Here is an 11,953-nt window from a genome sequence, read left to right on the forward strand (position 1 = left end):
ATGACATCTTACATCACAGGCTGCATCACTAGCCTTGACCTTCAAATCCAAAGGGAGTTACACACAGCAAGCGCCTGCCCTTCAAAGACATGAAACTGATGGCTCCATTCCAGATTATGGTTTAACCTGGGGGGGTTACAGCTTCCCACTAGCTGTCCAATGAAAAACAAGCTGTTGTTTGTTTCAACATACTTGAAAAACAAGTATGTTGTTGACCTGCATAATTATACCCTTCTTTATCTGAAGGTCAAGCCATTTACATTTTACCTGTGTTTAAAAGTTGTGTCTCAACTAAGTTTTGTCCAGTGTGCCTAAAAGCTTTTTAGCTTTTAAGCCAAATGTACTTCTGGGGAAAACATCCATATATTACAACACCTCAAAGTTTACATTATAATAAATTAGCTTTCACGTTATAAATAACATCTCAGAAAACTGAATCTTATTAAGATGATCTAGCATACATTCAAAACTATCTTTTCTACAGCTTTACTAAGTTCAGAAATCAGCAACGCTGTACAAAAACACTGAATATCTAAATTACACCATTTCCATCAGTGTCTTATAACCCAAATCATAAATGTCATTTTAAGCACCAAGACATACTTCCTTCAAGTTACATCTGTAATATTAAATGGCCAATCTCACTATTTAAATTTTAAGTCTAAAAACTGAAATCTCTACATGAAAAGGATGATAAGAGTTTTAGAAGAACTGACAAGGACCATGAATCTCCTTTCCCATTTCTGTGTCCCAAAGCAAAAAAGCTCATTTGCTTCAGCGGGCCATGGCCAAGACCCATGGCCAGGGAGACAGACATACTGACTTGTAACCTGAAGGCAATAATATTCACTGGAGCAGGCACAGAAAGGAGATCAGAAGGAGAGAAAAGGCAGATAAGCCAGCCTTTCTTCTTAATATTTCAGCTGGAAAACAGGAGCATCCATTAGCAGTGAGAAAACACAGAAACTCTTGGAGACACAAATGTGAGGCCTGTGTTCTATCAACTTCAGGATAAGTTACCTAAATCAGAACCATTCTGCCAGCCTCCAAAATAGGACTCAGATATTGAATACCAGTTAAGGCTCCCAGGAGTACTCCTGGGTTTAGCTAGCATGAAAAACAGAAAAAAAAAAAAAAAAAAAAAAGTCAAATAGTGTCTTCCATTCAAACAGCAAATCCTCAAGTTAGAATAATAATGACTCACATTTGGGGTTACCTTTTTGTTTTTGTTTTTCCTGAAACAAGTTCTCACTGTATAGCCTAGGCTGGCCTTTGTGCCTACCTGGACACTTTTTTTTTTTTGGTAGTCAGGGTGTCATGATCTTCTGATCTTCCTTCACCACTCAAGTGCTAGGATTAAGGCATGTGCCAGCACACCCAGGTTTTTTCTACTTTGAGGCAACAGTTGGGGTAATTACTTAGGATACTCTTACACGTGAGGGTTAAGAGAAAGGCCCCCCCCCTCCCCTAGGTAAGTCACACCTGAGAGCATGAGTTACAGAAAGTGAACATACCCAAGCGTAGATACAGGCAGGTCCCTCCAAAGAACTGCCCTCGTTTTTTTTAGTTAAAAAAAAAAAAAAAGAGAGAGATCAGAAGTAACAGTAATGGTTTCAGAATAAAAGGACCCAAGAGTCCCATTTGAAAAACATGAGACTGTATCACTAGAAAATGTCTGAAGAACAATCCCCATATTTTCCCATTTTATTTACTTTGTGAGTACATGTGCCATGTGGAGATCACAGGGCAACTTTTAACTCCTTCCACCAGGTGGGTCCCAGGAATGGAACTCAAGTTTCCAGGGTTGGCAGCCTTTATCCACTGAGCTGTTCTGCTAGCCCCACCCCAACTCTTGACAGAATGTCTACTGGCAAAAGCAAGGGGGCCAAACCTAGTTACCTGTTAGTGCATGGATGGCATAGTGGGTAAGAGACAAGGAATGGACTAACACTTCACCTAAGGTGCTCTGATGAGGTATAGGAAATTAAAACTACCAAAAAAAAAAAAAAAAAAAAAAAAAACATGTGTTTCCATTTAGGGACATATTTCCTGCTGTTTAATGCCACAGCCACCAAAGAGAGGGAGAAATGTATCCCCTAAAAAGGATCCATGTGGGTTAACTTTCAAGCAAACACAAAGATTCTACAGCCCCTATGACCAGATGCATCTCAGTTTCCACCCAACTCTCATACCAAATATGGTCTAATCCCTGAGGCATAGCAATGGCAATTCATAACAGGCAGGGGCAGGTGTCCCATCTGATAAGTCTCCCTCCTCCTTTCCAAGATGCAAAGAGAAAGCCTTGGCTCATGGCTATTCTCTTAGGGCTTTCTTTTCCCAACTCTAGACTCAGGCTGAAATCTTAAATTCATAAACCACTGAATAAGCCCACCCTCAATGTCCACAACTACCACCTGGCCACACCATTGCCTTTCTTCCAAACTTTGGAAGATAGAACAAGTGAAAGATTTTCCAGTAACAGCAGGGTGAGGCTGGGCAGCATAGCAGAGGTAGTATTGCGTCAGTGTTTGAAGGATATAATCAGAAAGAATGAGAATTATGAATAATTCTGTGGCTAAACCTGGAGGAACATTTTACTGAGCAGAAAGCCGGGGGTTAGGGATTAGACACAAGTTACCTCCCAGTATGGCTCAAAGGTTTGACTCAAAGAAGGGACTAAAGGCTATTCAATTAAATTCAGACAACTCAGAGACCTTGGCCCTCTCATCCTCAGCTGAGAATACAAGATGAGTGGCTCTAAACGCAAGTTTGAGGATTCAGTTTTAAAATAAATTTAACGAGCTTTAAAATACAAATGGCACAGAATATCTTCAGTCACTACAGAAAATCACACACACACAGGAAGTTAGAATATGACATAGAAAAGTGCTGAAGACTGCTTTGTAAACCTAGGCTTCTATAATTAGAAAACAAAATAAACAAAAACTATAGCCTAGAAGTTGCCCATAACAGAGTTCAGATCACATTCGTAGATTTTGCAACTGGGTCTCAGATCCTGAAGTTATTTATTCTTAGACTCATGATTAAATTTATCCTTTAAAAGCACAGAATGATACTGTTTGTGTCTTTATAAAATAAAGGACATGAGCTATGTGAGCCTAAGCCAATTTTAGTCTTTATTCTGTCTGCTGTATATTAGTTGACCAATGCACAGAGACAAAAATCACTGCTAATGCTTTCCCCCTAAGTCTGGGTTTCCTTACCTTCCTTTGTTAGTCAATTACTCAGCAATCTACATCTTCCTATTCTTTAACAAGGTCTGAATTCCTCTCTTAGAAGTGAGGATGTTTTAAAGGGTATTCGTGTTAGCCTTGGCAACAGGACAAGATTCTTAACCCTCCTTAAAATATGTATCAATTGACTCGGAGTTAAAAAACACCACCATGACAGTGATGTCATCCCGGTACATCCTGGCTACATCTTCTGGTAAGGTCAGCATGGCAGCTAGTCGCTCTGGCTCCATCTCCCCATACTCATTATTCCCGATGGCATGTCTGATCAGATGTGTGGCTGCATTTTGGTCAGCTGCATGGAGTCCACTGGCTTTCCTCTGCTGCAGCAGACTCTGCATGAGCCCCAGGTTGGCTGGTCTTTGGTCCAGATCCGGCTTATGGCAACCAATCTTGGATAGGTGCCCCCGCCACCAGCCTTACCACATCCTCATTGCCCAGCATGTCCCACAGACCATCTGAGGCCAGCACAAGGAACTTATCTTGGGGCCTCAGCCTATGGTATGTAACCTCAGGCTTGGCAGTCAGATAGGGTGGAGTGTAGTAGTGGGGTGGTGTGAACTGGTAGATGTTGAGGGCCTCAATATCAAAGCCCCTCCCTAGGACACTACTTTGCAACTCTTTACTCCATTTTAGCTGGACATCCCCAAAGGCCCTGCAGGGTATGAGGACACCCAGCAGCCTATCATCTATGATGAGTGTCCTGTCCTCAGACTCAGGGTGTTCTCTCTTAAGCCGGGACAGCTCAGCCTTATTCCAAGCATTGTGGTCACAGGTAAGCGGTAAACTGGACCACACACCATTGTCTTCCTGGACACCAAGGATAGCCCGGCAGTCACCAGCATTTGCTACATGCAGGTGAATTCCATTGACATGGGCCATGCAAGCTGTTGCCCCAGAAAAAGCAACCTGGAGGGATAAGTTTTTTGTCACCTCATCTTCCAGAGGAGCCTGAATTTCCAGTGAGATGTCAGAATCTAGTCTCTGGAAGGAGTACATCAATGCTTCTTCAATGCTCAAGCCCATTTCCATGTGCAGGTCAAGAAGTTCCTGCCAATAGACTCGGAGGTGGTCCAGATGTACTGATGTGACATCCTTATAAATGCTATCCCCAGGATGCTTGAGCCACTGAAGAATGGGTAGCAAAGGCTTCATGTTTTCCATTGCTTCCTCCATCTGCTCCAAGGTCTGGTGGGACATCAGGGACACTGCCATGTAGTAGAAGAGCCTCTCACTCACGGCTTGTGCACATGCATGGCCACCATGTCCATCAAAAATACCAAACATTAGTCCGTTGGTTTGCATGCAGGAAGCTACACCTTGTCGGTCCTCCACTGGGGAATTGGCAGCCAGCTGGTTGCTCTCAAACCTTAACACTGAATTTGGAACTCCATTGTTGAAATCAAAAAGCTTGTGAGATGACTCGCCAGCCCGAAGCAAATCATTGACCTGTTCAGGGCTAAGCTGTAAATGGAAATCCTCTTCCTCGGTTGATGTGTGTCTGAAGGCTTTCTGGGAAGCAAAGCCACCACATGGAGTATGGTTCTTTAGAGTAGAAGATGTCCGAAGAAAATGCCTCCATTTCAGTTGATTCCTATTTGAGGCATCCCTTGAGTATAAGCGTCTACCCCCTTGAAATATAGCAATACGATTCCTCGCAGAATTGAAGATCCGGTAGGATACAGTACTTGACATTCTGAAACTATATTGGCAAGTGGAGGTGGGTTGTTTTTCAGCCTGAAAAATTAATGTTTATGAAAACTTCAAAGTTCAGATTTTTAAAACATTTCTTTTGCTAATATTCTCTCTGGTTTTATAGAGCCAATAAGAGCTTCCTGCCTTCCTCCCAGCTAGCTGCCTTGTGCCTTTTCCTCTCCTTTCCTGAGCCCTTTCTCAGACCAAAGCCTCCTATCTAGCTAGCTCCCTTATTTAATCTCCCCTGCTGTTATCTTAGGTAGCTGCCCTCCCAAGCAATCTATCTACTCCATGAATTCCAGACACATAGCTGCTAACTGGCAGCTATCCTGAGTCCAGTCCTGTACCTGGTACACAACAGGTCCTCAAATATTAGCACAACTTGGCAATTTCAGAGCCACAGTGACCTATATTTAACAGACCTGTTTCACTAGTCTCCATAGCACTGATCTATAGATGCCCAGCCCCCCTTCTATACTTATACAGGGTCTCAACGAGTTGCAAGGCTGGATTTGAACTTTAGCTCCTCCCCGTCTCAGATTCCAGAGTAGCTAGAATTACAGCCACTGGGTACTGTTCTCACAAATTTGGGAATGTTTTTTGCTGTTGTCACTGTTTTGCCACCCTGGAGGGCATGAAATTCTTGGTGTAGATCAGGCTGTCCTAAAACTCATAAATCTGCCTGCTCCAGCCTCCTGAGTAGTAATGGGATTAAAGGTGGTGAGGGTACACTTTAATCCCAGTACTCCTGAGGCAAAGGCAGGGGGATCTGAGTTGGGAGGCCTGCCTGGTCTTCAAAGAAGAGTTCCGGGACAGCCAGGGATACACAGAAAAAGAAAAGGGGTGAGGGGTGGGTTGTGTAAGTTTGTAAAAATAAAATAGAATAGGACACTTTCAGGCAAGGCATGGTGCTACATGACTTTAATTCCAGAATTTGGGAGGCTTAGAGACAGAGGCAAGCTAAACTTTGTGAGTTCAAGGCTAGCCTGATTTACATAGCAGATTGTTTTTGGCATCATTCTGGGCCAGCCATGCAGGGTGGGATTCAAGGAGTTCGGGGTGGTGATGCAAACCTTCAACCCCAGCATTTGGGAAGCATAGGGAAGTAGAGGCCAGCTACACAGAAGACCCAGTGTGGTGGCACACGCCATTAATCCCAGCACTAGGGTGGCAGAAGCAGGCAGATCTCTTGAGTTCAAGGCCAGCCTGTCTATAGTGAATTCCAGAAGAGCCAAGGCTACACAGAAAAATTAAATCATTAATTTAAATTAAATTAAATCAAAAGAGGTTTTCACTATTTTTGCCATTGGGGTACATTCTTCTAGTTATTCGGTACAGGGTTTTATATCGTTGAGCCAAGTACATTTAATCTGGCTTCCGTGCTAAAGACAATGTTTTCAGTGATAGTACAATTTGTCGAGTTTGCCATAAACATTCACAATTATTGGAGACTTGGAGCTTGTTTCCGCTAACCTGGTACTTACTAAACACCAAACTGCACGGCCTTTACAGCCACCTTTTCCTTACTTGTTTCCAAAATCAGTAGGTCAAAGGGTATAAACGCACTGTCAAATTGATTTCCCAAAGCCAGTGCAGACCATCCATTCCCCAGCCGGCTGAACTTGGGGCAGATGAGGTCATTCAGAGGCAGTCGGCCTCGGACGCCCCTTGACCCTGCAGAAAGTACAGGCAGCTGGGCGCAATGAAAACCGTTCTCCGCAGATGAGGCAGAATTTAGCGCCCCTGGAGGCAAGGTTCACTGGTTAAGAACCCGGGCTCTGGTTTAGTGTTCTGAACCTTGGCTTTCCAAGCTGTGAGACAGGAATCCACTTTGCAACGCCCAGCTCACGGGCGCTCCAGTACTAAGGAAGCTGCACAGAACCGGCTAAGCAGCCGATTCCACTAGTGCGCGGGCCCACGTGGCGCTTGCGCGCGAGTGGGGTGACCACGACCGGGGACCAGCTCGTCCCGCCCTCTCACCTCATCTCCTCTCCGCCCCATCACCTGAGGTGCCCGCAGGCCAGGCTGGGGAACATGCCCGCACCCCTACCCGTCCCCTTCCTTACCTCGTACCCTCGTCCTCCCCTCACCAGCTTGCGCCGCTCGCACTCGACAGAGGCTCTCAGCTCAGATCCTGCGTGCAGTGCCTCCGTTGCAGAGACCGGGTTTTACTTCCCCAGAGAGGCCCCTAGTCTAGGAACCAGCACTAGAAGAAAGCTCCCTCCCGCCATTTCTTATTGGCTTAACTTCGAAGGCGGGCCCTTGATAGACATAGTCATTACCCAATGGATGGAGAGGGAAAGAGGAAGACAGAGAGGCGGGGCCTGGAGGAGCCGCCCTGCTCTCTACCCTCGGGGATACGGTAGCATTTGAGCAGCCACAACGCCACCAGGCTGTCACGTGGGACTACACCCCCAGCTTGCCTTATCGCCACACCCTCAGGCCCAGAACCTAGAGAGGTCTCTGGTTCCTTATTGTTCATTCTTGCATAGGTTCCTCCAGGTTTTGTTTCTTCTCTCCTTGCTCCTCTGCTTGCCTTATCGCCACACCCTTAATCATCAACCTTTTGGGCACTTGCCTTGAAGGCAGTATGGATGACTCTAGTTGTACTTGCCCTGACCTTATTTTCTAAACCTGCTCTTCTTCCTAACCCAGTAAAGATCCCATTGGCACTAGGAGACCCAAGTCTAAACATTAGGGTCAATTTGATGCCTCCCTTACTTGTCACATGTTTGTTTGTTTGTTTGTTTTTCCATACAGAGTTTCTCTGTGGCTTCTCTGTGGCTGTCCTGGAACTAGCTCTTATAGACCAGGCTGGTCTCGAACTCACAGAGATCCGCCTGCCTCTGCCTCCAGAGTGCTGGAATTAAAGGCATGTGCCACCAACGCCCGGCTAACTTGTCACATACTTTAATCCTATCATTTCCACCTCCTAAATACCTTCACACCATTTGCCAGTGCCAGATTTCAAGTCTCCAGACTCCCTTTTGCCAAATTACATTTAGTCTTAACTATCTTTCCTCTGGAAACAGCTAGAATGAGCCTTCTAAAATTTCTGATCTAAAATGTTGCTAACCACTGCTTTGAATTCACAATTACATTGGCCTATTAGAGACAAGTGATGGTAGCTGGCACTATTACTAGTTGGTAGCTTGGGAAAGGCAGAGGACCAGAACAACAGATATTCCTCAATGTTTTCTGATCCTAACAACAGCAGAGGCCAGTCTTTACCACTACCCTTATAAATTGTTTTAATAGAGCTTTCCTATATATGTGTGCCAGTAGAATCCTTCCTTGATTTCAAAGAAAAATAAGAGAGAAGAAAGGTCTAGAAATGGGGTCTCCAGAAAGAAAGACACACTGGCCTACCTGAGAAGCCTGAACCCCAATCTGTGAGTGATATATGTCCTGTTATTCAGCCTTAGTAACCAAGAGGATGGTTGTTTGGAAATGTTTTGTTTTGTTTTTAAGGCAGACTCTCACTATGTAGTCATAGCTAGTTTAGACCAGGCTGGCCAGCTTACAAAGATCCACCTGCTTCTGCCTCCCCAGTTCTGGGGTTAATGGCATGTGCTAAGGGCCCTGTTTTACTTACTGTAGGTTGTATTTTGGTTTTGGGTACTATGGAACTCAGAGCCTCCCACATACTGGCAAACACTCTACCACAGAGACACTTCTTCACCTCTCTCCTCTGCCCACCCACCTCATCTTTTGCTACTGTGAGACAATCTTAACAAGTAATCCGAGTCAATCTTGAACCTTAGCCTCAGGAGTAGCTGGGATTATAGACTTGTACCACCCTTTTTGGAACTATAAAAAAAAATAACATTCAGGCTCACTTTAAAGCAAATAAGAAAAAGAAAAATCAAATAAGAATTAAAATGAGCTATTGATTTAGGCCAGTCAACCCTAACAAATACAAAATCACAATGTAAAAAGATGGGCATGGTCTGATCATGAGTTAGAGGCCCATCTGGGCTACATACCAACACTGTTAACAAACAAAAAGCCAGGGGTGGTAGCACATTCCTTTAACCCCAGAACTCCAAACAAGTTGGAGTTCTGTAAATTCAAGCCCAGCCTAGTCTACATAGTGAGTTCAGGAATGTCAGGACTACATAGTGAGTAGCTTACTGTTTCAAAAACAAGCAAACAAAGCAAAAACTACAGTGAAAGGGAACTACAAAACCCAGTAACACCTAACCTGTTAGCTTCATACTGTCCTTTTTTTTTTTTTTTTTTTTTTTTTTTTTTTTTTTTTAAGACATGGTTTCTCTGTGGCTTTGGAGGCTGTCCTGGAACTAGCTCTTATAGATCAGGCTGGTCTCAAACTCACAGAGATCCGCCTGCCTCTGCCTCCCCGAGTGCTGGGATTAAAGGTGTGCCACCACTGACAGGCTTGTTTTATCTTTCTTGATAATAATTTATTACCATTTAACATCCAGTCCTGCATTTCTAGGGATCCTCATAGCCTTTTCATATTTAATGCAGGATAAGATCAACATGGATTAATTTGACTTTAAGTGGAGAGCATGGCCGTTGGGTCGTGCAACTGAAAGCAGAGACCACAGAGGGTAGGACTAGAGAGAAGCTGGGATTACAGCTGATGAGAATTCTGTGGTGTTCAGTTGGAGCCTCTAGTTTGCCCCTGCAGTCTGGGAAGCCCCCCCCCCATGCAAACCCTGCCTGCTCAGAGAGTCTCTGAACAAGGGAACAGTGCCAAAAGTCCATTTCCACATTCTTAGCAGCTATTACAACTTCCTGCCCTGGTGCTGCCAGCTGCCCAAGTCCTCACCTAAGTGATCAGGTTTTGTTTGTTTGTTTGTTTGTTTGTTTGTTTGTTTGTTTTAACCACACTGGGGCACAACCCCAGCTGGTGGCAGACACATCACTACCCCTCACCTACAATCTATAAAACTTTCCGGCCCCGGCCTGGGTGCACAGTTTCTCTGGCCTCAATCTTTGGGATCAATGAGCTTGCCCGGGAGTTGCTTTGTTCAATATACATGCTGTTATACTTTTTCAGTTCTGCTTGATCTGGTTTACTGGGTCAGTGGAGAAACATGGGGGGCGGGGGACATAAAACCTATTATTTGGGTTGTAATCCTCACCTAAGTAAGATATGAACACATGCTTCCCACCTGTAATGTACACCTAATTTTCTTTTTTGTTGTGGTCTGAGGGCTGACTACTTGGTATTGGATAGCCATCTGGGGGCTTCTTCCCTGAGGAAGCCTATTTCTCCTGCTCTTTGCATTCCTTAGTTGTCTACTACTCTGTTTCAAGGGTTGGGGCTCCATAAAATATTGCCCTTCCATGTTACCATGTTCATAATTTGCTGTGAGATTTAATCTCCTAGAAATGTCAGAAGCTACTCTCTTGAAGTTTCATCAACATGGCTGCCTAAAAAAGATCTGAACAAGAAGAACGCAATGAACATGGTAACATGGAAAGGGAAATTTTTTATGTGGTTTACTATACTGGTCTCTGTTGCAAAGAGACGTTTCTTTGTGAAAAAGTGAGGTCTACACATATATGAAGATTTGAAAGTAGGAGCCATAATAAGAGAGAACCTGAGACCTTTACCTTTCTGGGTTTGTGTTACTTCACTCAATATGATCATTTTTAGTTTCACCTATTTATCTGCAAATTTCACATTTATATAGTTGGTTAATATTCCATAGGGTACATGTAAACCTTTTTCTTTTTCCTTTTTTTCTTTTTGGTTTTTCAAGACAGGGTTTCTCTGTATAGCTTTGGAGCCTCTCCTGGAACTAGCTCTGTAGACCAGGCTGGCCTCGAACTCACATAGATCTGCCTGCCTCTATCTTCCAAGGGTGCCACCAACGTTCAGCTGTACACATTTTTCTTATCCATTTATCAGTTGAAAGACACTTACTTTGTTTTCATGTCCTAGCTGTCATGAATAAAGCAACAGTGAACATGACTAAGCAAGTAACCATGGAGTCAGATGTTGAGTCTCTTGGGCATATGCTGAGAAGTGGTATAGCTGGGTCATATGGAAGGGTTAGTTTTAGCTTTCTTTCTTTCTTTATCTCTCTCTTTCTCTCTTTCATTCTTCCTTCCTTTCTCCCTTCCTTTCCTTTTATTGAAAATAGGTTTCTTAGCCCAGCACTAGGGAGGCAGAGGCAGGCAATTTCTGTGAGTTCAAGGCCAGCCTGGTCTACAGAGCTAGTTCCAGGGCAGCTAGGGCTACACAGAGGAACCCTGTCTCAAAAACACTAAAAAAGAAAAGAAAAACAAAACAAAACAAAACAAAAAAAAAGAAAAAAAGGTTTCTTTCTTTTCTCTCACAGTTTCTCCCCACCTCCCTTTCTATCCAGGTCCACCCCCCCCCCCCTTTCTGTCTCTCATTAGAAAATACACATGCTTCTAAGAGATAGTAAAAAAAAAATAAGTTAAAACAAAAACTAACATGGCTGGATGGTGGTGGCACATGCCCTTAATCCCAGCACTCGGGAGGCAGAGACAGGAGATCTCTGTGAGTTTGAGGTCAGCACGGTCTACAGAGCTAGTTCAGGCCAGTCAGAGCTGTTACACAGCAAAACCCTGTCTCTAAAAACCAGCAAACAAACAAAACCTAATGCACCAGAATAGGACAAAGCAAACAAAGCAGGAGAAGAGCCCATGAAAAGGTATAGGAAACAGGAATAGATTCAGAGACCCACTCACTTGAACACTCAGGCATTGTGGAATATTATTTTAACTAGGCAAGGGTGTTGTTACATGTAACGTGTACGGGTTTTTCTGCCTGCCGCTTGGTTTTGTCCTGCCGCTGCGCCGCCAGCCCCAAATAATACACAGAGACTCTGTATATGATACAATACTGTTGGCCCAGTTACTTGTTTCTTATCGGCTAGCTCTGTCTTAATTATTAACCCATTTCTGCTGATAGGGGGCGCTGTCATGGGGATCCTAAGAAGATGTAGAAATCCTGGCTGTAGTCTGCAAGACTGCCTTGTCCAAGCTGTTTTGAATGTTGGATC

The 11,953-nt window shown here is 44.0% G+C and overlaps 1 protein-coding gene across 1 annotated transcript; it reads right to left on the minus strand.

The window, feature by feature from the left end:
- Window positions 1-3,093: 3,093 nt before the first annotated feature.
- Pdp2 (pyruvate dehydrogenase phosphatase catalytic subunit 2) lies at window positions 3,094-7,194 on the minus strand. Its single transcript, XM_051201532.1, is given in 3 exon segments — window positions 3,094-3,658; window positions 3,660-4,988; window positions 7,013-7,194. Coding segments are annotated over 2 exon segments (1,593 nt in total). The 5' UTR covers window positions 4,947-4,988; window positions 7,013-7,194; the 3' UTR covers window positions 3,094-3,352.
- Between the last annotated feature and the right edge of the window lie 4,759 nt (window positions 7,195-11,953).

This window comes from Phodopus roborovskii, unplaced genomic scaffold, assembly GCF_943737965.1.
Source record: "Phodopus roborovskii unplaced genomic scaffold, PHOROB, whole genome shotgun sequence".
In the NCBI taxonomy this organism is placed as follows: Eukaryota; Metazoa; Chordata; class Mammalia; order Rodentia; family Cricetidae; genus Phodopus; species Phodopus roborovskii.